The 26,500-nt window shown below is 45.5% G+C and overlaps 1 protein-coding gene across 1 annotated transcript in view; it reads right to left on the minus strand.

Annotated features, from left to right (window-relative positions):
- The window catches only part of LOC124609284 (spastin), a 464,925-nt gene that overhangs the window by 8,655 nt on the left and 429,770 nt on the right, over positions 1-26,500 (minus strand). Inside the window, exons 7-8 of the mRNA XM_047140064.1 lie at positions 19,544-19,734; positions 14,806-14,999 (exon numbers count right to left, since the gene is read on the minus strand). Coding sequence (XP_046996020.1) covers positions 14,806-14,999; positions 19,544-19,734 — 385 coding nt within the window. The remainder of the gene's footprint in view (positions 1-14,805; positions 15,000-19,543; positions 19,735-26,500) is intronic.

The raw sequence follows: 26,500 nt of genomic DNA on the forward strand, positions 1-26,500 counted from the left end.
GCAAATGGAGATCTGGTGTGAAAAAAGGCGAAAAAGGGTTGGTTAGGGCTGGGCTATGTTGATCCTGTGGTGAACTTGTGTAGGTAGATAATGATGTGCATAAAGGTTAGGTGGTTGTGTTGCCGCCAAAACACGTTAAAGGGTGGAGAAATTCGGGAAAATTTCGAAAAAACTACGTGAGGATGTATTAAAAGGAGTGGTTTGGTGGTGGCAGATTATGGAAATGAAGCTAACAATTGTTTGATGAAGAAATAATGACGTTAAAACCTGTGGGAAGCGGCTAAAAATGATCGGTGACGTGAGAAAAACGGAAATGGAAATGAAGCAAAAGTTATTAAAACTGCCGAAAGGGTTGTTTAATAGCTGAAAGGAACTTTTTGTGGACTGGAACCGTTTCCGTAGATATATATATATCTAAAAAGAAAGATGATGAAACTTACCAAACAAAAGCGCTGGCAGGTCGATAGACACACAAACAAACACAAACATACACACAAAATTCTAGCTTTCGCAACCAATGGTTGCCTCGTCAGGAAAGAGGGAAGGAGAAGGAAAGACAAAAGGATATGGGTTTCAAGGGAGAGGGCAAGGAGTCACTCCAATCCCGGGAGCGGAAAGACCCACCTTAGGGGGAAAAAAGGACAGGTATACACTCGCACACACACACATATCCATCCACACATACACAGACACAAGCAGACATTTGTAAAGGCAAAGAGTTTGGGCAGAGATGTCAGTCGGGGCGGATGTACAGAGGCAAAGATGAAGTTGAAAGACAGGTGAGGTATGAGCGGCGGCAAATTGAAATTAGAAATTAGCGGAGATTGAGGCCTGGCGGATAGCGAGAAGAAAGGATATGCTGAAGGGCAAGTTCCCATCTCCGGAGTTCTGACAGGTTGGTGTTAGTGGGAAGTATCCAGATAACCCGGACGGTGTAACACTGTGCCAAGATGTGCTGGCCGTGCACCAAGGCATGTTTAGCCACAGGGTGATCCTCATTACCAACAAACACTGTCTGCCTGTGTCCATTCATGCGAATGGACAGTTTGTTGCTGGTCATTCCCACATAGAACGCTTCACAGTGTAGGCAGGTCAGTTGGTAAATCACGTGGGTGCTTTCACACGTGGCTCTGCCTTTGATCGTGTACACCTTCCGGGTTACAGGACTGGAATAGGTGGTGGTGGGAGGGTGCATGGGACAGGTTTTACACCGGGGGCGGTTACAGGGGTAGGAGCCAGAGGGTAGGGAAGGTGGTTTGGGGATTTCATAGGGATGAACTAAGAGGTTGTGAAGGTTAGGTGGACGGCGGAAAGACACTCTTGGTGGAGTGGGGAGGATTTGATGAAGGATGGATCTCATTTCAGGGCAGGATTTGAGGAAGTCGTATCCCTGCTGGAGAGCCACATTCAGAATCTGATCCAGTCCCGGAAAGTATCCTGTCACAAGTGGGGCACTTTTGGGGTTCTTCTGTGGAAGGTTCCGGGTTTGAGGAGATGAGGATGTGGCTCTGGTTATTTGCTTCTGTACCAGGTCGGGAGGGTAGTTACGGGATGCAAAAGCTGTTTTCAGGTTGTTGGTGTAATGGTTCAAGGATTCCGGACTGGAGCAGATTCGTTTGCCACGAAGACCTAGGCTGTAGGGAAGGGACCGTTTGATGTGGAATGGGTGGCAGCTGTCATAATGGAGATACTGTTGCTTGTTGGTGGGTTTAATGTGGACAGACGTGTGAAGCTGGCCATTGGACAGGTGGAGGTCAACGTCAAGGAAAGTGGCATGGGATTTGGAGTAGGACCAGGTGAATCTGATGGAACCAAAGGAGTTGAGGTTGGAGAGGAAATTCTGGAGTTCTTCTTCACTGTGAGTCCAGATCACGAAAATGTCATCAATAAATCTGTACCAAACTTCGGGTTGGCAGGCCTGGGTAACCAGGAAGGCTTCCTCTAAGCGACCCATGAATAGGTTGGCATACGAGGGGGCCATCCTGGTACCCATGGCTGTTCCCTTTAATTGTTGGTATGTCTGGCCTTCAAAAGTGAAGAAGTTGTGGGTCAGGATGAAGCTGGCTAAGGTAATGAGGAAAGAGGTTTTAGGTAGGGCGGCAGGTGATCGGCGTGAAAGGAAGTGCTCCATCGCAGCGAGGCCCTGGACATGCGGAATATTTGTGTATAAGGAAGTGGCATCAATGGTTACAAGGATGGTTTCCGGGGGTAACAGACTGGGTAGGGATTCCAGGCGTTTGAGAAAGTGGTTGGTGTCTTTGATGAAGGATGGGAGACTGCATGTAATGGGTTGAAGGTGTTGATCTACGTAGGCAGAGATGCGTTCGGTGGGGGCTTGGTAACCAGCTACAATGGGACGGCCGGGATGATTGGGTTTGTGAATTTTGGGAAGAAGGTAGAAGGTAGGGGTGCGGGGTGTTGGTGGGGTCAGGAGGTTGATGGAGTCGGGTGAAAGGTTTTGTAGGGGGCCTAAGGTTCTGAGGATTCCTTGAAGCTCTGCCTGGACATCAGGAATGGGATTGCCTTGGCAAACTTTGTAAGTAGTGTTGTCTGAAAGCTGACGCAGTCCCTCAGCCACATACTCCCGACGATCAAGTACCACAGTTGTGGAACCCTTGTCCGCCGGAAGAATGACGATGGATCGGTCAGCCTTCAGATCACGGATAGCCTGGGCTTCAGCAGTGGTGATGTTGGGAGTAGGATTAAGGTTTTTTAAAAAGGATTGAGAGGCAAGGCTGGAAGTCAGAAATTCCTGGAAGGTTAGGAGAGGGTGATTTTGAGGAAGAGGAGGTGGGTCCCGCTGTGACGGAGGACGGAACTGTTCCAGGCATGGTTCAATTTGGATAGTGTCTTGGGGAGTTGGATCCTTAGGAGTAGGATTAGGATCATTTTTCTTCGTGGCAAAGTGATATTTCCAGCAGAGAGTACGGGTGTAGGACAGTAAATCTTTGACGAGGGCTGTTTGGTTAAATCTGGGAGTGGGGCTGAAGGTGAGGCCTTTGGATAGGACAGAGGTTTCGGATTGGGAGAGAGGTTTGGAGGAAAGGTTAACTACTGAATTGGGGTGTTGTGGTTCCAGATTGCGTTGATTGGAATTTTGAGGTTTTGGAGGGAGTGGAGCTGGAAGTGGGAGATTGAGTAGATGGGAGAGACTGGGTTTGTGTGCAATGAGAGGAGGTTGAGGTTTGCTGGAAAGGTTGTGAAGGGTGAGTGAGTTGCCTTTCCGGAGGTGGGAAACCAGGAGATTGGATAGTTTTTTAAGGTGGAGGGTGGCATGCTGCTCTAATTTGCGGTTGGCCTGTAGGAGGATGCTCTGAACAACAGGTGTGGATGTGGGAGAGGAAAGATTGAGGATTTTTATAAAGGATAGGAGTTGATGGGCGTGTTGATTGGCTGAGTGGATGTGTAGGTGAAGGATTAGGTGGGTGAGGGCAATGGATTGTTTGGTTTGGAACTGGTATAGGGACTGATGGAAAGAAGGGTTGCAGCCAGAGATGGGAACTTTAAGTGTGAGGCCTTTGGGGGTGATGCCAAATGTCAGACAAGCCTGAGAAAATAAAATATGGGAGTGTAATCTGGCTAGGGCGAAGGCATGTTTGCGGAGGGAATGTAAATAAAACTTAATGGGGTCGTTGTGAAGGTGTTGTGAGGGTGACATGGTACTAGAAGGTGGAAAGTGGAACACGAGGCTGAAATGAAAATGAGAATAAATATGAAAAAATATATGGGGAGAGATAAAGGTAAAATTAGAAAGCAAATGGAGATCTGGTGTGAAAAAAGGCGAAAAAGGGTTGGTTAGGGCTGGGCTATGTTGATCCTGTGGTGAACTTGTGTAGGTAGATAATGATGTGCATAAAGGTTAGGTGGTTGTGTTGCCGCCAAAACACGTTAAAGGGTGGAGAAATTCGGGAAAATTTCGAAAAAACTACGTGAGGATGTATTAAAAGGAGTGGTTTGGTGGTGGCAGATTATGGAAATGAAGCTAACAATTGTTTGATGAAGAAATAATGACGTTAAAACCTGTGGGAAGCGGCTAAAAATGATCGGTGACGTGAGAAAAACGGAAATGGAAATAAAGCAAAAGTTATTAAAACTGCCGAAAGGGTTGTTTAATAGCTGAAAGGAACTTTTTGTGGACTGGAACCGTTTCCGTAGATATATATATATCTAAAAAGAAAGATGATGAAACTTACCAAACAAAAGCGCTGGCAGGTCGATAGACACACAAACAAACACAAACATACACACAAAATTCTAGCTTTCGCAACCAATGGTTGCCTCGTCAGGAAAGAGGGAAGGAGAAGGAAAGACAAAAGGATATGGGTTTCAAGGGAGAGGGCAAGGAGTCACTCCAATCCCGGGAGCGGAAAGACCCACCTTAGGGGGAAAAAAGGACAGGTATACACTCGCACACACACACATATCCATCCACACATACACAGACACAAGCAGACATTTGTAAAGGCAAAGAGTTTGGGCAGAGATGTCAGTCGGGGCGGATGTACAGAGGCAAAGATGAAGTTGAAAGACAGGTGAGGTATGAGCGGCGGCAAATTGAAATTAGAAATTAGCGGAGATTGAGGCCTGGCGGATAGCGAGAAGAAAGGATATGCTGAAGGGCAAGTTCCCATCTCCGGAGTTCTGACAGGTTGGTGTTAGTGGGAAGTATCCAGATAACCCGGACGGTGTAACACTGTGCCAAGATGTGCTGGCCGTGCACCAAGGCATGTTTAGCCACAGGGTGATCCTCATTACCAACAAACACTGTCTGCCTGTGTCCATTCATGCGAATGGACAGTTTGTTGCTGGTCATTCCCACATAGAACGCTTCACAGTGTAGGCAGGTCAGTTGGTAAATCACGTGGGTGCTTTCACACGTGGCTCTGCCTTTGATCGTGTACACCTTCCGGGTTACAGGACTGGAATAGGTGGTGGTGGGAGGGTGCATATATATATATATAAAAAAAGAACAAAAGCGCTGGCAGGTCGATGGACACACGAACAGACACAGGCATACACACAAAATTCAAGCTTTCGCAACAAACTGTTGCCTCATCAGGAAAGAGGGAAGGAGAGGGAGGGACGAAAGGAAGTGGGTTTTAAGGGAGAGGGTGGGGAGTCGTTCCAATCCCGGGAGCGGAAGGACTTACCTTGGGGGGAGGGAAGGACAGGTGTACGCTCGCACACGCGCACATGTCCATCCACACATACAGCTATGTGCGTGTGTGCGAGTGTATACCTGTCCTTTTTTCCCCCTAAGGTAAGTCTTTCCGCTCCCGGGATTGGAATGACTCCTTACCCTCTCCCTTAAAACCCACTTCCTTTCGTCTTTCCCTCTCCTTCCCTCTTTCCTGATGAGGCAACAGTTTGTTGCGAAAGCTTGAATTTTGTGTGTATGTTTGTGTTTGTTTGTGTGTCTATCGACCTGCCAGCGCTTTTGTTTGGTAAGTTTCATCATCTTTCTTTTTAGATATATAAATAGAATGTCGTGATAGATTATGGTGCAAAAAGCTTATGGATTCATGGGAAGCAAATTGAGTTACACACAGGATGGTAACAATAGCTCCCAGAAAGAGGATTTCATAAAAAAAAGATTTTAGTGAAAGTGCAGTAGTAGTTGCTGAGAAGTGAAATGTTAATGTGGAAGGGGTAGGAGCTGTGAAAAAACAAGAGCCGGTTCAATGGCGGCAGGAGCCACAGGCAGACAATGTTAATTTGGTTGCCATTGGAGCTGTGAAGCCATGGACATATAGTAGTGTGAGGAATACCAAGAGAGACTAAATAGGAAGAGAGCAAGGACTGATAATGGGTTTCAAAAGGGAACAAACTTTTGAGTGTGTGTAAATGTAAGAAAAGTGTTGAAAGGTATCACTACAAAACAGGAGCTAAGACCAGGAAATTATGTCCCCAAAGCACTGCTAGTGCTTAAAAAATGGCACCTGTAAAATGAGTGTGCTAAATATAAAAGAAGAAAGTATAGTGATGAAGTGTCAAATGCTGATAGCAGAAGGAATCTGAAGTGGAACAAGTGATGACAGTACAGAAAGAGAAAATCCAGGGCCAGTAAGTTAAACGACCACCTCAGAGTCCAGCATGTCGATAATGAAGAAAGAAACGCAATAATGGAAATATGCATGACATAAAATGACATACACTGATGAGCCAAAAATTATAACCACCTGTTTAATAGCAAGTTATTCCACTTTTCAAACCGAGTACAAGAGAGATTCTGCCTGACGCGGATTTTTCAAGTCCTTGACAGGATTCCAGGAGTATCTATCCTCGGAGACCACATCCACCCCTGCATGCAGTTTGCTTTTCCTTGGCAAGATGGCATCTACCAGCAGGATAATGCAACATGTTGCACAGCCAGCAGCGTATGTGAATGGTTTTTTTTTTTTTTTTTAGGGCGCACAACTTCAATGGTCATTAGCGCCCAGACTACGTTAGGAACGCACTGCGAGTCACAAGTTTAAAACAGCAACAAAAAGGGAAAACACGATAAAAGACAGACTGACAGGCATAGGATTAAAAAAAACAGCATAATCAAATGTCCTTAGAGAGGTTTGTCAAGTTGATAAACGAAGAACGCGAGCAGCTGCTCGTGGGTCATCCGCTAAAATGGCATCTAGAGTACATGGCAGGCCAAGATCAAGACGCAGTGTGTTAAAATCCGGACAGGACATTAAAATGTGGCGGACCGTCAGCAATTGCCCACATGGGCAGAACGGCGCCGGCGCAGCCGTCAGCAGATGGTGATGGCTGAACCGGCAGTATCCAATTCGTAACCGGGCCAAAACGACCTCCTCCCATCGAGAAGGGCGGGAGGAGGACGTCCAAGCCGCGGGAAGAGGTTTCAAGGCCCGAAGCTTTTTGTCCGTAAGTGCAGCCCAATCGGCATGCCACAGCGATAAAATGCGCCGACAAATGACCCTGCTACAATCTGACGAAGGGACACAACAAGAAGCTGTCCGAGGCTGGAGGACCGCAGCCTAGGCCGCGGCATCTGCAGCTTCGTTCCCAGGGATACAGACATGGCCAGGAACCCACATAAAGCTAACCGGAGAACCGACGTCCACCAGCTGCTGAAGAGAGCGTTGGATCCGGTGCACGAAAGGGTGAACCGGATAACGAAGTTCGACAAAACGGGAGTGGTAGACCGAACTGGGGGTAACCTCCTTTGGGAGCGAGCTGAGGTCAAGATGAACGCGAACCTGAGCCTGGAGCCAAAGGGGCGTGTGGCTCTCGCCCACTCGAAAGGTTGCAGGGAGTGAAAAATGAAGGTGTTGAAGGAGGCAACGAAAGCGAACTCCAGGGGGTAGCAGGGCAGAGACATACAACCCGTATTGACGGTCGAGAGAGTCGTCAAAAAAGGAACGATAAGACGGGTGGTCGGGCATTGACAGTAGCCGACAGGCATACCGACAAAGCAGTATATCGCGCCGGTAGGTGAGTGGCAATTCACCAGCGTCAGCATGAAGACTCTCGACGGGACTAGTATAAAACGCTCCGATCGCAAGTCGTAAACCCCGATGTTGTATGGAGTTGAGGCGGCGTAAGATGGATGGCCGTGCAGAGGAGTATACGAAGCTCCCATAATCCAGCTTGGAGCGGACGATCGACCGATATAGACGAAGTAGGACGGTTCGATCCGCTCCCCACGACATACCACTGAGAACACGGAGGACATTTAGAGAACGGGTACAACGGGCAGCCAAATATGACACATGTGGAGACCAGCTAAGTTTCCTGTCAAATGTAAGACCTAAAAATTTTGTTGTCTCCACGAATGGGAGAGCAACGGGACCGAGTCGTAAGGACGGTGGGAGAAACTCTTTGTAGCGCCAGAAATTAATACAGACCGTCTTCTCGCCAGAAAAACGGAAGCCATTGGCGACACTCCAGGAGTAAAGACGGTCAAGAGAACGCTGAAGACAGCGCTCCAGGAAACATGTACGTTGCGCGCTGCAATAGATGGTAAAATCGTCCACGAAAAGGGAGCCTGATACATCAGCTGGGAGGCAATCCATTATTGGATTGATCGCTATGGCGAAGAGAGCGACGCTCAAAACTGAGCCCTGTGGCACCCCATTCTCCTGGCGAAAGGTGTCTGACAGGACAGAACCCACACGTACCCTGAACTGTCGATCCATTAAAAAGGAACGAATAAAAAGAGGGAGGCGACCGCGAAGGCCCCATGTATGCATGGTGCGGAGAATGCCCGCCCTCCAACAGGTGTCGTAAGCCTTCTCCAAATCAAAGGACACAGCTGCGGTCGGGCGCTTCCGCAAGAAGTTATTCATAATGAAGGTCGACAAGGTAACCAGATGGTCAACAGCAGAGCGGCGCCTACGAAATCCACATTGTACATTGGTAAGTAGGCGTCGAGACTCGAGCAGCCAAACCAAACGAGAGTTAACCATTCGCTCCATCACTTTACAGACACAGCTGGTAAGTGAGATGGGTCGATAACTGGAAGGCAAGTGCTTGTCCTTCCCCGGCTTAGGAATCGGGACAACAATAGACTCGCGCCAGCATGCGGGAACATGTCCCTCAATCCAGATGCGATTATAAGTACGAAGAAGGAAACCTTTACCCGCAGGAGAAAGGTTCTTCAGCATCTGAATATGAATAGAATCAGGCCCTGGAGCGGAGGACCGTGACCGGGCAAGTGCGTTTTCGAGTTCCCGCATGGTGAATGGGGCATTATAACTTTCACGATTCGAGGAGCGGAAGTTAGGTGGCCTAGCCTCCTCTGCCTGTTTGCGGGGGAGGAAGGCAGGGTGATAATGAGCGGAGCTCGAAACCTCTGCGCAAAAGCGGCCGAAGGCATTGGAGACATCCTCAGGGGGCCACAAGGACGTCATTCGCGACCATCAAGCCAGAAACTGGTGAGTGGACCTTAGTGCCAGATAGCCGGCGCAGGCTACCCCAGACAACAGAAGAAGGAGTAAAACTGTTGAAGGTGCTTGTGAAAGCAGCCCAGCTGGCTTTCTTGCTTTCTTTAATAACACGACGACACTGTGCTCGTAATCGTTTATAATTGATACAATTCGCCACTGTAGGGTGGCATTTAAAGGTGCGTAAAGCACGTCGACGAGCATGTTAAGCGTCTCTACATGCTGCGGTCCACCAGGGGACCGGTACGCGACGTGGAGAAGTAGTGGTGTGAGGGATGGAATATTCAGCAGCAGTGAGAATGACTTCCATGAGGTGTGCGACCTGACGATCGCAGCTTGTGAAGGTTTGATCCTGAAAGGTCGCCCTGGAAGAGAAGAGCCCCCAGTCTGCTTTGGAGATGGTCCAACTAGATGAGCACGGAGAGGGGGTATGCTGCAGGAGATGGATAACACACGGGAAGTGGTCGCTCGAATGTGTATCAGAAAGTGCGTACCACTCAAATCGGCGTGCAAGTTGGGTAGTACATATAGAGAGGTCTAAATGGGAATAGGTGTGAGATGTGTCCGAAAGAAAAGTAGGGGCGCCAGTATTGAGGCAGACAAGATTGAGCTGGTTGAAAAGGTCTGCTAACAGGGAGCCCCTCGGGCAGGATGCTGGAGAGCCCCAAAGGGGATGGGGGGCATTGAAGTCTCCAGTTAACAAAAATGGTGCAGGTAGCTGAGCAATAAGTTGCATCATGTCTGCCCTGGTAACGGCAGACGATGATGGAGTGTAAACGGTACAAATGGAAAATGTAAAAGTGGGGAGAGTAATTCGGATGGCAACTGCCTTCAGGCCGGTGTGCAACGTGATGGGATCGTAGTAAATATCATCCAGGACCAGCAACATAACCTCTCCATGAGCCGGAATACCACAGGGGGTAGGTCAAAACGCACAGAGGTGTAGTGTGCCAAGGCGATTTGATCGCACGGGCGTAGCTTCGTTTCCTGGAGGGCTACGACGAGCGGACGGTGCAAGCAGAGCAGCAACTTCAAGTCCTCTCGGTTGGAGCGAATGCTGCGAATATTCCAGTGAATAAGTGCCATCGTAAGAAGAAAAGGAAGATGAAAGAAGGGGTCACCTCGAAGGCCGCTGAGGGCCTGGCTTCGAGCGAGCACTGCCGCCGCTATCAGTAGGCGGACAGTCATCGTCCATTGGTTCTATAGGTTCATCGGCCATCTTGGTAAGATGGCCGGGAGGGGGAGCTTCCTCCGCCGGTGAACGGCCAGATGTTCGGCTACCAGCGGTGCGGCCAGGCGAAATGGATGACGGCCTTGGGCGGCAACCGCTGGATGGCGCAGGAGAAGAAATGCACCGTGGCGGAGAAGGAGAACTGTGCTTTCTATAAGCCTTCTTGGAAGGTCGTTTGGTGGAAGTACTGGTCGATGGCTGGGAGGTCGAGGTACGTAGGAAGTTTGCACGGGACGGTTCCTTCTTGAAGGCCCATGCATCTGACTTCTGGGTCTTCGTCTTAGCAGAAGCTGATGAAGGGGCTTGTGTCTGTGGGGTGATGGGAGGAAGAGGAGACGTCGACCGCGCGATCTTAGCACTGGCCGAACGGACGACCGTGGCGCTGAAGGTCAGATCGCATGTCTGGGTTGCCACCTCCCTGGTAGTCCGAGGAGAGACGAGGACAGTACTGTATTTCTCCGCTGGGAGCAGTGTGGGCTTCCTACTAGCTAATAGCTTGCGAGCAGCCGAGGTGGACACTTTCTCTTTGACCCGAATTTCTTGGATACAGCGTTCTTCCTTATAGATGGGACAGTCGCGGGAGGACACTGCATGGTCACCCTGACAGTTCACACAACGAGGAGACGGAGGTGGACAGTCACCCTCATGGGCATCCCTGCCACAAGTGACACATTTAGCCGCATTGGAACAAGACTGGCGAGTGTGATTAAAACGCCGACACTGGTAGCAGCGCGTAGGTGTCGGGACATAGGGGCAAACAGAAATAACCTCGTAGCCCGCTTTGATGCGCGATGGCAGCTTAACACTATCAAAGATCAAGAAAAGTGTCCGGATCAGTACAAGGTCATTGTTGACCTTTTTCATGACCCTATGGACAGCCATCACGCCCTGCTCAGCGAGGAAAGACTGAATCTCCTCGTCAGTCAATCCGTCGAGGGATCTAGTATAGAGCACACCACGAGATGAATTCAAAGTCCGGTGAGCCTCCACCCGGACAGGGAACGTGTACAGGAGTGTGGCTCGAAGCAGTTTCTGTGCCTGAAAGGCGCTCTCAGTTTCTAGTAACAAGGTACCATTACGCAACCTTGTACAAGACTTAACAGTACCGGCTATGGCATCTACGCCCTCCCTGGATAATGAAAGGGTTGACAGAGGAAAAATCCTTTCCGTCCTCAGATCGAGAAACGACGAGGAACTATGGGGCAGGCAGTAGTACTTTTGTCACTGGTGGCTGGTCATGTTTCCGTTTGTGGGCAGAAGTCGAGAGAGAAGAAGAGAAATCCATTGCGGAGGAATCCCCCATGATTGCCAGCGTCTCCGATGGCGCGCTCCTTCCTTATGGGGACCCTCGCAGAGGGCACTCCCGCCTTAGGTGAATGTTTACACCTCAGGTCACACCTCCCGAGAAACAGACGGAGGGACCAATCGGCATGGTCAGAAGGTATCAGCTCAGGCAATCACCCCTCCCTGGGCCTGGCCTTTACCAGGGGGTACGTGCGTGCCTTACTTGTCTACCCAGGGTGGGGAATTACGCGTTACCCCATCACCGGCTACGCGTGCGAACGCGTGGGTCGGCCTTCAGGCACGCACAGGGAGGAAGGAAGAAGAGGAAAAGGAAGAGAGAGAGGACAGACTGTCTCAAACGCCGAGGCGGAAACCAGAGAAGGCAAGGAAAAGAAGGCAAGGAGAAGAAGGCAAGGAGAAGAAGGCAAGGAGAAGAAGGCAAGGAGAAGAAGGCAAGGAGAAGAAGGCAAGGGAAAGAGTAAGGAAGACAGTGAGATGGAGAAGAACAAAGAAAGGAACCAACCAAAGGAAGGAAGAAACGAGAAGTGAAAAACCAAAAAGACCACAAATATAGGTCGTGGAACCATCCGTCTCCAGACGCAGGCGCTAACTACCCCCTTGAGGGGGATGGACTCCTTTTAGTCGCCTCTTAAGACAGGCAGGAATACCTCGGGCCTATTCTAACCCCCGGACCCGCAGGGGGGTGAATGGTTCGAAGAGCACCAGATAACCTTACTGTACTCCCCTAGCCACCACACTTCCTGGATTAAAACCCTATCAAGAATCTATGGGACCACCTCGATTAAGCTGTTCTGCCATGGATCCTTAAGTGACCATGGATCCTCAAGTGAGAAACCTAGCATAGTTTCAGATTGTATTTGTTTCTGATGTTGTATGTGACAGAGATAATAAACCAACTGGAAAAAGGGAGATAAGATGTGGGAGAGCAAGTTCCCTAGGCCATTTGCATGATCATGATGCATGGGCAGTAACAGGATGCACATCTGTGCAGGAACCAGCTGCTAGCTTGAGTCTAGAAGACAAAGCAATTTTGAAGCAGTTTCGCGATTCAATCCACCCAAATAGCAGTATGTTTTAAAGCACGTCATGCTGGATGGGGAGCTGAGCCAGCCCCAAATTAAATCGGCTCAGCGGATTAACAATGAAGGTCAATGTGCTGGCCAGCCTGGAAATGGTTTTTAGGCAGTTTCCCATATCTGACTAGGTGACTACTGGAGTGGTACATAATTCCCAGCTCAGTTACACTATTCACAAAAAATCTGAAAATTTTCGCACTCTTTCACACAATTACACTGTACACCCTTGGGATATGTGTATTCCCTCCCAGGGGCGTAATGGGGTGACAACAGGAAGGGCATCCAGCCACCCCTTAAATTAACCATGCCAAACCCTAGTAACAACCATGCACAGAAGCAGAGTGAAGGCAAAAGAAAAAGCAGAAGCAGTTCATGATTCAACAATTGGTGGTCATCAAGAAACAGGGAGAACATATGGTAGGAATAAAGAAATATTACATTTAGGAAGGTATGAAAGCTGAAATACAACAGTATATTCACCAGCACTGATCAAAATCTGTCAAAAGAATAAAATTACACAAGTAAAACTACAATGACTACACAAAAAAATGGCAACTCCTAAACATGTCTTTCAAAGATGTGATATAGACATTATGCATCCCCTTAGACAAACATATAATTTTCCCTTTTAGGATATGCTGACAAAGTTTCTAACCACAGAATAAGACGCTGAAACGGTACCAACAGTGCTAGAAGAAAATATTATTTTAAAATTTGGCATACCATCCACACTACATATAGAGAAAATTCAAAGAACTAGCTACCATCTGCAGACTAATAAATAGAACATAAGAAAAAACACACAGAACCTTAACTGGAACATTGGTATCACATAGAGCACAGATTGATTTAGATACTTCGATTCCAACATCTCATGAGCTGTTCTTTGAGAGAGTGTGTTACAAACTGTGAATCTTAAAAAGACCCCCGCAGTTGTATTTGTGATTATGCGCTCGACTTGAAAGATCAAATGAGACCTCTCCACCAGTGTGCAAGAACTTTTCGTGCTCAGTCTGAATCATAGAATAAGGAAAGCTATGATAAGACCCAACTTCCAAATGAGTTCCAACAGGGAGGAAAAGTTCGCGACAAGACCTGTATACTGCAACACACCAAATGATATTTAAAAGGGAATAATTGGATGATGGTACACGCCAATAGCCTGAAAGGTTTGTTTTAGTTACAGTATGGTGACAACACATATGGTAATGCAAATTACCATGTTAACATTTGGGTTTACTTCAGTTCAGACAGTGGTACATCATCTGGATCTACAACTTATGAAATTCCAATCATCCACAGGATTACACTAAAACAATATGGAGAATGTAGGTGTTTATAATGTGACATGAGAAATCTTAAGTTATTTTAAATTAGTGGGCTCAAACAATAAATTCGAAGACACTGATGTACGAGTTGCAAGCACTGTGGAATTCTGTCAGAGAAAATTCATTCTACTCAGTATGAGTGTTTTAGAGTGTGTTAGTGTGGAACAGGCATTACGATGACGCATGGATAAAATAGAAAAATCCCAAAGTCTAATTGGACATTTAGCACACCATGAACTAAGAATAAGAAAACATGGCGTACTTAATTTCAATGAGGGGGGGGGGGGGGGGGGGGGGAATTAATAATTCATGAGGAGCATAGAAGCGTAACTGACAGAAGAATTCTGCACCCTTCAAGGGCAAAGACCACAAAATTTTCCCTCGTGTAGGGAGATGTCATGAATCAGTTGCATGAGTATTAAGAGCAAGTAGTTGGAGTTGTAACACTGCACAATGTGTGTGCTTCAAAGAGTAACTTAACGGCAGCTGGGATGCTATGTAGTGGGAGAGAATGTGTTTTCCGGGTCATGGTAGTATGGCTAAGTGACTGGTGACAGGGAAGCTTCTAGAAGCTGGAGCTGTATTACTCTGCAGCAGGTGCGGGACTTATATTCTCATGGCACTTAGCTGCACAGGTTACATGCACAACTGCACAAAATACAGTTAGTACCTTGTGGGATTCAATAGTAATTTCTTATTCTACATAACTTTTCACTCTCAGTTATTTATCAGAGTTCTTTGTCCTTTTCCACTGAGTTTCTTTTCTGATAGTATCCAACTTGTATTCTGAGGCACCAGGATTACGAGTTGGATGGACAACTTCATAATTGGGAAACAGTGTCAGCTCTCACCTTGATCCACTCACAGGATACTAAAGATAATATTTACAAAAATTATGATGTATGAATAAATTTAATGACTCTCTCTGTGTATATGCACTGTAACTGTTGTAATAACATTTGTACCTCTTATTGGACCAAGGGCAGCGTCCTTTGCTAATCCAGTAAGGTCACTTCCAGAATAGCCATCAGTCATAGTAGCCAATCGTTGCAGCTCATCGTCACGCAGTGGATTGCCGTGCTTACTAAGCAACCTCCGCAGCAATACAACACGTGTCTCCTGATCCGGCAGGCACACGTAGATGCGCTTCGTAAAACGTCTGGAACATTACACTCTGTTGTGTACATTACAATGTTATGAAAGCACTACATCTATAGTGGAGACTGCATAAGATGATCCCCGACAGCTCACAGCACTGTTGCCAACTTTCAACTGCGAAGCACTGACAGTTGCAGGCAAAAATCAGTAACTGTCTACAAAGCAGTGACAGCATTGAAGTGTTGTCAATAGAAACATTTATAAAATCACATTACATTATTGGCTGATGTGGGCCTGCAAAGCTGCTGCACCCAGCCCACTGCAATTGTCAGGGATCACCTTACTCTGACTCATCTATAAACCAGCACAGTAAAAAAAACTGCTGTCTATATGATAAAATTTTAATTACATGGTAGGAACATATTAGCTGCAGCTTCACATAGTAACTCTGTGAAAACTATAAAAGTATTTCCCATTTATGTGTGGTTTAGCAACAGCATTCATGGTAGAGTGTAATCCAGCTTTCAAGAGCATATACAACACAGTGTCATCAGCTGAAACTGACTGCAGGATCTGCACATCTAAGAACTAGTTCTTTGTTAGGAAATAAATTCTTAACTCATATATTGGGAAGTATAAGGTCCTCTTAATATAGGAAGTAATTCTACATCATTGCTTCTCCAAGTCTTATAATTAATTGTGTCTCCGTGGCTAAAAGATTGTTCACTGAAGAAGGATATCAGATGCAAGAATTCTCAAATTAGTGTTTTCTAATCTGCCAAGAGTCTTCTGGGTAACATAAAGGTTCCCCATCATGCATGGTAGATGCATAGGGAACATAAAAAAAATGGGGACTGGCTTAGTGAAAATAGGTTACCGTCAAAGAGTATACCCCTTGTATTCAACTGCTAGAACAAAAACATAAATTTCATACAATGATATAATTTTATCATTAAAAACACCTTTCCAATTCATACGGTATATTCTCTCTTCTTCCCTGTAAAACCAATTTGAACCTAGGTGTTGATTTCCTCTTTTGACAAATGAAAATCTTACCTCTGCCACATAAGCAGATGATACTTTTCCAAGCTCACATAATAAAATGATTTTGTTGTACGTGTATAGCCACTCATGAGATGCACGGATAACACAAAATGTCAACTTCTATGGCAATAATGTGGACCCTCAGAGACTACCGTACCATGAGCACAAACTTTTGGAAGCTATTTCAGTAAGCAGTAGTCAACACACTAATCCTCTCACTGAACACAGTATTTAACAACTTTAAGCAAATCTGCTTTGTTGATCTGTACAATGTAAAACTACATTCAGTGCAGTAAGTGAAGTAGTCAACCTGTATTCACACTCTTTTTGTATGACACTTTAGGATGTTCTGTGCCTAGACATCTTTTATTTTATTTCAGATGGGACATCTATGTTAATTTACTATCAAAGAATTTTTAAAAAAATGGTTCAAATGGCTCTGAGCACTATGGGACTTAACATCTGAGGTCATCAGGCCCCTAGAACTTAGAACTACTTAAACCTAACTAACATAGGGACATCACACACATCCATGCCTGAGGCAGGATTCGAACCTGCGACCGTAGCAGTCGTGCGGTTCCTCAAAGAAATATTCAAGCTGAGAAGTAAATATCTATACTCATCTTTGCTGCAAACGGTTGCTCTCTCTTCAACACAGAAGCTGGAGATTGATAACAGGTAATTCAGAAGTTGTCCACAAATGAAGAGTTTTTACCTAGGTTACTTACTGTAGCTTTAACACTATTCTACACCCTTAAGAGGTACCCTGTTCTCATGCAAAAAGCTATTTGATAGAGTATTGTCAAGTTTGTACCAAACTGTTCATATAGGTAAAACTGTACTAGAAATTTTATTATCCTTCATCCAACAAACATCAAGTACTGTGTCTTCACATATACCTCTCCAGTGGACTTCAGTTTATCACAGCACTTAATTTGTATGTAGAGAGGTTTGTATAATCTCATGAAGCTGTAGCTACATCAGAATGGGGAAGATTTAGGTAGGCCCTTCTAAGGAGGACAGATCTCAGCAGATGAACCAGATGAAGTGTGTCCCACAATGTGCCATCACTTTCATGTCCCATCCTGCGCACCTTAACTCTTCACACCATCATGCAAGTAACTGCAATCCAAGGGGACTTCAGTTTTGTGATCAGAGACAGGCAGCTCTGCAGTCCACATGGTAGGCATCTACAAACTTTCTATAACACAAAACAAACTAATTTGACCCACTGCTAACACAAGCTCAGTCTCAACTGGTTGTGTGGATATCTGCCTTTTACATTTTGAAACAATTGCAGATAAGCATAAACTAATATGGGCCCCATGCTGCCATGATTTAGCTGAGGCAAATGTGTCACTAAACCCTGGGCCTGACAGGCTAGTGTGTCATGGATAGGGTTGTCTGATGCTCTAATGCTTTGCTGGAGTTTCTGGATGTCTGTATCTCTAATTGGGTTAAAGCATATTGGAAGTAGTGGACTGTAATAACATTGGCTGTGCATTCATCACACTGGGTATGGTACTTCTGCACCCGTATCTTGGTAAATTCAGTTTGGTTAGAACCAAATATCATAATGAATGTTTAAATGCTTCCTCCAAACCCCATATAGAATGCCTAGTACTGTAGATTTGTTACTGGAACTGAAAGCAGAACTAAATAATAATAAATGGGAAATTGTTGGAGTATCAGAGGTACAAAAAAATGAAGACGATCTGCATTCAGAAAAATTACAGAGTATGTACTCGGAAGTGAACAAACTGCCGGCAGGAAATACATTTTTTCAGGACGCACTATATTCATCATTTCATACATGTGGTTCTTTTACACACCTAGGAAGCCTACGTCCCAGTGGGAGATTACCATAATAAGTTTAGAAAAACCATATTTGGCATGAATCCAGTTCCAGTTATCTACAAAATTGCGGTACAAGAGAATTAATACCAATTAAAATTAACAAATGTGTTGAAGTTCTAGCAAATGCTGCAACTGTCAACTTAATGAGAAATCAGGCTTTTACAAATTTATGCTGTAAACAGCTTGAGCTTTTGCACGGCCAATGATGAACAAACAGGGAAAAAATTCAGAGAATGCCAGACAGCTGATGAAGGGAAAAGTTCTAAAACTAAATGATGATGTAAGTTAGATAAAATTAAGTGAACTACAAAAACTAGTCAGATATGTTTATGAGAGGATATCAAAAGATATGAGAATACTATGAGATACACAACAGAGAACAACTCAACTACAGCGAGGCATGAAAAAAAAAAAATGGAGAAAAGGGCAGTTATGCTCATTAGACACCATATAAATAAAAAACTGTCAAGTTTAGCATTAAATTTGGATTTGCAAATCTAAGTGTTGAGTGCTGCATTGATTGCCTCCACATATACCAAGGGTTTTGTGGACAGATCCACAAGTTTAAGGGCAAATTAGATTGCAATGCCTACAGACAACATCTTTTAGGACTGAAACTTCCTGGCAGATTACAACTGGGTGCCGGACTGAGAATCGATATCGGGACCTTTGCCTTTCGCAGGCAAGTGCCCCGCGAAAGGCAAAGGTCCCGAGATCGATTCTCGGTCCGGCACACAGTTTTAATCTGCCAGGAAATTTCATATCAGCGCACACTCCGGTGCAGAGTGAAAATTTCATTCTGGACCTTTTAGGACTGTTTCCAGAATTTCTCTCTTCATTAAACGTTCGGAAAGTACAATTGCCAAACTGTTTAATTCTCAGCTGTCATAGCAGGTATGTGATGTCTAAACAGGTAATTTATGATCCGTAGACAGCCTTGTCATACCTTCCACAGATAGTCTTTGTGTACATACCAAGAACAATGACTACGCATCTGGCTCATTTGCCAGTTCCTGAAGCAGATGAAGCAAAAGGATGAGTGAACTTACTTTTTTAGTTACACGCATAACAACAACAAATTACGTTCATCCTAATTCCCGATACAATTCTTAATCTGGTGGTATTCTGATAACTATTGCACTATGTAATTGTACCTTTATTGAACAGAGACTCAGAAAGCTGTGTGTCTTTTCTCCCAGACCATTATACTATCAGCTACTGGTGTTTTCAGTTTCTCATTTCTACTAGTACTACTGCTCCCGTTCCCCCGCACCCCTCCTCCACCCCCCAACCCCTCTCACATCAATGTGCCCTTTGCATCTCACATATATTATTTCCATTTTTGTGTTCTCATATCACATATGGTGTTTTAAGCTATTGCCGATTGCGTATCTTCACAAATGCCTTTGATGCTAAAGTTTTGTTGCTAATACTCTACTCAAAAAATTATGAAGTTTAACAGACAGCTTGTCATGGCCTTAGGACCCTGCCACTGTGTACAAGACCTCAGTTCAACACTTACATCATTTAAGAATCTCTTCCAAAATACATCATTCCACATAATTCTACATAATGTTTATTGCAATCACTTTCTTAATCATCAAATATGCATAGAATGGTCTTATGAGAGTCCCTTGTATACAACTACTGAAATGCTTTGACACATGATAAAATTATATGACTAATACGTTTAAATGAATTTACCTTAAAGCTGCTTCATCCAGCTCTTGTGGTCTATTGGTGGCTGCCATAACAAGAACCCTTTCTTCAGGATTGGATGGCAGCCCATCAAATTCCACTAAGAACTCTGTCTTTAATCTCCGGCTAGCTTCATGTTCATTCTCCCGGCGTTCAGACAGAAGCGAGTCCACCTCATCCACAAAAATAATAGAGGGCTGTGAACAATACAGCAATCAACCAATGTAATTATAAAAGCAAACATTCCTGCAATTCAGGATGCAAGATCTATGAAAATACATGAGGTGGAAACAGAAGCTCAGATATTTCGAACAGACCACAAAGCAAAAACTTATCTTTTACTCAATTTGAGTTCTGTGCTCACAGTACTCAAGAATAAAATCAAACCTAATTTGCTTTCTATACATGGAGGTATGCACATCTCTGAATACCAACTGTGCTTCAAAGTTTGACTAGGCTGAAGAAATTGTATGGACTAATGCAGTAACATAATAACACTGCAAGTTCACAATATTGTCTTCAAGGTTTTATGCCATTGATTTTGTCTATCTAAGCAGGTCACTGCTATGAATCATGTAGCAAATGGGAACCAAATCCACTAAGTCAATGACCGAAAAAGCACATATTACTACCGTAGCAAACAACCAGAACTCAAATCAATACCAATGAAGAACACTAGAATCATCTTAAATAGCAATACACAATCACAGATAGTTGGAATTCCAGGTCCATGAAACAAGGTAACAGTTACACGAGGTCAAATATCTGTTTTCGTGGGTAGGAGAACTACACCTTCTTCAGGTTAAACCGTGACAACAGGTTCCCCTCCATTTAAAGTATCTCAACCAGTTTGGAGATTTCTTCATTGTGTGCACAGAATATTGAGTGATCAACATCAGAGTGCACAAACTCTGATGGAAATTTGCTTAGAATTATCTATTATTCCTCAAAATGTGCAGTCCATTAAAAATAAAGAACACCAGACTGAAGTTGAATTACCGTATTTGAACAGTGGAGTGCTATGCATTACAGAGTGCTTGGCTTGTGAAGACTGACTGATTGATTGAAGGGGGTTATGGGACTAAATGGCAAGGTTGCCAGTCCCGCGATACAAAAGTTACTTGCATAAGATAGTGTGTCCGCTAAAGGGGGGTGGATCCAGTCAGAGGGGTCAAACTATAAAGTAAGTAAATTAAAACACACGCAGTAGAAGGCATAAAACGGTAGGCAAAATCTAAAAACTGGAGAAACAGAGGGATAAAAGAACAGTCTTTGGACAGAGAAGTGGTCATGGGTCCCAGTCCTAGAAAACACCAAGAGAGGTTCCAATCACAACCTCCCTGCCCCTGCTGCTGGAGTAAAGCAAAACATTATAACTGAAATAAAACCCTCTTTCACAGAGGAAACTGAGGACAAGTTCAACCTTCTGTAAATCGTCTGCAAATACTAAAGACAAGGAATCTGGATGGCTATACTTAGTACAGAGGGCCAAAAGAAGGGGACATTCCATCAATATATAGGATACCATCGGTCTGGCTCCACAGCCCCACAGTGAGGGTGGCTCATTATGCAAGAGAGAACAACAGGTGAGTCACCTAATATGACTGATGTGTAGACGACGTAAGACAGTGGACTTTTTCTGAGCAGAGTGGAACGAAGAGCACCAAACTGCAGTAGTCTCTTTGATTGTGCAGAGTTTATTACTGAGAACAGAAGCGCATCAGATGCCATTTCACTTTTGGGCAAAGACAGATTTGATGTGCATCCATGTATCTGCAGCTAGAATCATGAAATGGAATGGGGGTAGGTATCTGCCTCTCTAGCCAAATAGTCAGCCAGTTCATTCCTTGGGTTGCTCAATGACTCAGAACCCAGAGGAAGGCAATGGAGCTGGCGGCATGGCCGAGGGAAGAGAGAAGGTCATGGATCGCAGAGACCAAAGGGTGGCGAGAGTATCATTGGTCTATAGCCTGCAAGCTGCTTATTGAGTCGGTACACATTAAAACATGATGGAGGGAGGCTGAGTAACAAAATTGAGGCCTCTGTTAATGGCTAACAGCTCTGCTGTGAACACACTACATGATACTCTAGTCTTCACAAAACCAAAGCATGATAACAATAGAGAAGAGCAGCAAGGTCTGCATCCCAAGATGTGTGGGCCACAGAACATTAAGCTTCTGTGCCATTTTCAAGTGGCAAATATGGGGCAGCCAAGTCAGCTTTTTATCAAAAATAAGGCATAAGATAAGGGCCTGCGCTAGAACAAATAAAGTTCTGGATCAGGTCGACAGCAAAAATGCATACCCCACGTTTTGGAAGGAGAGAACTGGAAGCTATGGGAGAGGGCCCAGGCAGAGGCCCATCGGATGGTGCCTTGGAGCTGGCAGTCAGCAGATGCTACCAAGTGGGAGCTGCACCAGATGCAAAGATCATCGACATACAATGCCAGGGTAACCAGAGGTCCAACAGAGATTAAAAGCCCGTTGAGGTGATGAGGAAGAGTGTGACACTTAACACAGAACCCTGTGGTTTATCGCACTGGATCTCAAAGGTGCTGAGAGAAAAGCGAACTCGAACCCAAAAGAGCTGGTCGGATAAAAACGCGCAGATAAAAATTGGAAGGGGGCCGTGAAAGCCCAATCATGGTGGTTAACTACAATGTGACAATTCCAGGCCACGTCATATGCCTTATGTAGGTCAAAGAAGACTGCAGCAAGGTGCTCGTGGTTAGTAATAACCTATCAGATTGCTGTTTCCAATTCGAGTAAATGGTCACTTTGAGATCGTCATTCCCAGAAGCCACACTAATACAGGGACAAAAGGCCCTGAGATGCTAGTACCCAACATAATTGGAAGCTAACCATCTGCTCGTGTAGTTGGTCAGGCATTCGGTTCTTCCTGGGCTTAAGGACAGTGATAACCATGCTGTCTCACAATTGAGAGGGGAAAGCACATGTGAGCCAAATGCCGATGATGATCCCGAGTAGATGTTGCCTCTGGGTAACAACTAAGTGTCGGATCATCTGGTCGTGGATGAAATCTGGGCCTGGAACAGTGTCATGTGAAGACGCAAGAGCCTGCAAGAATTCTCATTCACTGAAGGTTTCATTATAGGATTTAGCTTGGTGGGGGTTGAAACAGAGAGGGGTTTCATCAACTCATCGTTTCTGCTGAAGGAAGGTAGTAGTATAAAAAGAGGATGCCGATCAAAGTGTGTCGTGAGGTGTTCTGCAAGGATCGATGGATCAATAATCCAGAGCACCCTGTAGGACAAGACTCTGGTCAGCTGATTGTTGCTGGCAGCCCAGAAGGCTATGGAACTTGGACCAAATCTGCAATGAAGAGGCATACACCCCCAAGGAGGAAGCATAGCGATCCCAGCGTTCCTTTTAATCTGCTTAATAAGGCAGTAAGCCTTAGCACGGAGACGCTTAAGAGCCATAAGGTTGGTCTGTTAAGGGTGTCGTTTAAATCACTGCAGCAATCATTGGCAATCCTGGATAGTGACTGCTGCGTCCTTGGTCCACCATAGTACCGGTCAATGACCTGGGGATAGGAGGACAGGAAAGTCAGTGGCATGAAGAAGAGTGGCAGAGACATCTTGCATGACCGTATCAATGCAGACTGAGAGAGAGGTGTTTAAGTGCACAGTAGATATACATAAAGCCCAATTGGCTCTGCAGAATGCCCAAAGGGGGTTGGACTGTCTGCCTGGTGGCAGCAGGGAAATTACAGAGTAACTGGAAAGTGGTCACTGTCGCAAAGATCACCATAGGCTGACAAACGTAGGGAAGCCTTGAGAGCAGAGGAGATCATGAGATTGATAGCAGGAAAGGTGCCAAGAGTGGCACTGAAGTGGGTAGGGGAACTGTCATTGAGGAGATACAAATCGAAGACTGTAAAAAGTTGGCAATTGGAAGACCCCAAGCTGCTGAAGTGACTCTCCCACACAGGGATGGTGTGCACTGAAGTCCGCAAGGAGGTGGTTTGGGGGCAGGAGTTGCTGAATTAAGGTATGCAGCTAAATGTAAGGAAGTGACCTACCTAGAGGGAGGCAGACATGGCAAATGGTGATTGATGGTGTAATTCGCACTCATACCGCTATTGTCCCAGGTTGGTATGAAGGGGGATCCAGTCACAGGTGACATTGGTGTGCTATCCCAGGGCCAGCAAAGTTCAGAAAGAACATCCAGTAACCGCATTGGAGAGTGGTCATCACAGAACTGTGTTTTTTTATGAATAAAACAGAATGCAGAATAAGAGGAAACAAACTGTTGTATTATTATGCAGTAAGAGTCCAGGTTAGACATAAACAAGCTGAGGAGAGGTCATGTCACCGAGTCAGTGGTCGTCACCAATGAGGATGGGGTGACATCCATAAATAAGATGTCAGACATTGTTTGCAAAGGGACAGATGGGACCCCCAGGGGCACCAGGGAGGCCGTGTCCTGTGACTTCTTCTTCTTCTTCCCTTTCAGAGGTCGAGGAGGGCAGGACACAGAGGGAGAGCAGTCTTCTGCAAGATCCGGACCTGTAAGAGAGCAAACGACCTGTGATTGAGTTGTGGGAGCTGGCCTCCCGCCTGAGAGATGCCGGGAGGGTAGGAGGAGGGGGGGAGGGGCCATCACTGGCAGGTGCCAAAGAAGGGGGGCACTTGGCACTACTTCGGCCAAGGAGGGTAGCAGCACTTGGCAGGGGAGGGCATGGGAACTGCAGGTGAGGGGGATATGAGAGGGGAATGGGGCTGGGGTTAGGAAGAGGCAGGAAGTGCAAAGGGTGTAACAGAGGCAAAAGTTGAAGAAATCTACACTATGTGCAGACAGTCATATTTTTGGCAAGCCTCAGCATAAGACAGACGATCTAGGGACTTTTACTCTTGGATCTTGCTTTCTTTCATATAAATTGGGCAACCTGGCAAGTGTGCAGAGTGGCTGTCATGACAGTTGACACACACAGGTGGCGGAACACAGGGGCTTCCCTCATGGAGTGAGTGGCCACAGTCACCACACAGAGGGTCCGCTATACGGTGGGAAGACATTGGTAACACACAACCAGTGTATCCCCCGAGAAAGCCAGGGTAAAGGCACCAGTATCAGTGTGGTTGTCTTCATGACTCTTTTGCATATGTTAAACAAAATTAATGCCACATCACTCCAGATTAGCCTGGAGTTCTTCAACAGTTTGCAGGATGAGGTCCATATAAAAAAATCACTCTTAGGACCATATTCAGAGACTGTTGAGGCGTAATAAGACACTGGAACATCTCCAAGGTGATCACAAGGATGAGGGGCTGAAGATGGGGCAGTAGAAGAAGCTTTGATCAATGGCGAGCCCAGCCACATCTTAAAGAGAGACTCCACTTTACCAGACTTGACCTTGACGCTCTCCACAAAAAAACAATGGTTTTGTGGCAGTGGGTGTCCCCATCTGTCCTAGTACAGATCAGGTAGCAGGGAAAGTGTTTCATCTGAAGACATCAAGCCTGGCCCGGTTCCCAGTGTTTAGTCAGGAAAGGGAAGGCAGTAGGGTCATACAAAGTAGCATTCAATGATATGTTACCATCAAAGAGCCAGCCATTTGGGAACAGCCAGATTTTTGCAGTGTGATACACTTCATGTGCCAAGCATCTGCCCTAATACTACCTACTGTGGTCAGGGGTTCCCCCATGGGCACCAGCAAGCCATAGCAGCGGCTGTCTGGCATGGCGGCCATTGCTGGGATTTCCAATGCTTCAGAATGACAAGCACCCACTCCTTAGCATACATGGGGAGGAAACAGCTCAGGTATCAGTAGTGCAATTCCTGTGTTGTCAGGGTGCTTAGTCATATGGGTACATAACAGCCCCACCACACAGACTGGCTACATGTGCTGGGGACCTAGAGGGGTGGTGGGGGGCTACGGTGGGGAAGGAAGGGGGGGGGGGGGGGGGGGGAGGGAAGGAATCCATGCCATAGATGCTAGGGATGGAGTTCTTCCACAAATGGCTGACAAGGCTGACACTAATTACAGAAAATTTAGAAGTGGGAGTTAAACCCCAAAGGGGGACCAAAACGCCAAAAAAGATGAAAGAGAATAGCAAGAGGAACAAAATTGCAAGGAATACAGGGACAATAGCGAGGTCAACATAAATCAGAACACAGAGAGGGGAAGGAGGGGGAGTGGGGAAGGAGTTAGGATGGGGTGGGAGCGGCACGATGAAGGAAATGTGGCCCGGGAAGGAATAATAGGCTGCAAGAACTTGGGGTAGTGCGAGTGCCAAGCATTAACTCACAAAAGAACCGTGAGCACTGTGGCAGAGCATTGTGAAGACATAATGAATTGCAGCATATAGTGCTATCATCATATGAATGTTGCAGAACTACCTTTAAGTGTGGGGTATGACATATTTATATCAGAGGTGGCACATATTTTTTAGTGCTAGAGGTGATCTGGTAACAATTAGTATCGATCAACATTTTGGATTTGCAGCTGAGGTAACGTACACAATTTCTGTACCAAATAAACTGAAGTCCTGGAAAAAGTCTCAGCTTCCAAAACTAACATAATAGTATGTGGGAACATGAATATTAACAAAGGTGTTGAGTGTGAAATGAATAATAAGTTTCTAAACATTTCAAACACTTTTGGTGTGGCACAAATGATAAACACTGCTACAAGGGTATCAAAAAATTCACCATCAATTTTAGATAATTTACTTACAGGTACTGGCATGGAAAATGGTAAAGCATTAATAATATAAATTAGCTTTTCTGCTCAGTACTGTCACATAACGAAGCTAAAAAGGGCTTTGTAGAACTAGCAGAATGCAGGCCTAAAAATGGATGTTCTGAGAATGGAAAATACATAGTTTTTCTAGAGAACTGGCAAATCAAAACTCGGATGGAGTGTGTAGGGAAACAATGTAGATGCTAAGTCCTTTAAATACTACACATGGTTTAAAATAATTTTTGAGGGGACTTTTCA

Source organism: Schistocerca americana, chromosome 1 (genome assembly GCF_021461395.2).
Source record: "Schistocerca americana isolate TAMUIC-IGC-003095 chromosome 1, iqSchAmer2.1, whole genome shotgun sequence".
NCBI classification, from domain to species: domain Eukaryota; kingdom Metazoa; phylum Arthropoda; class Insecta; order Orthoptera; family Acrididae; genus Schistocerca; species Schistocerca americana.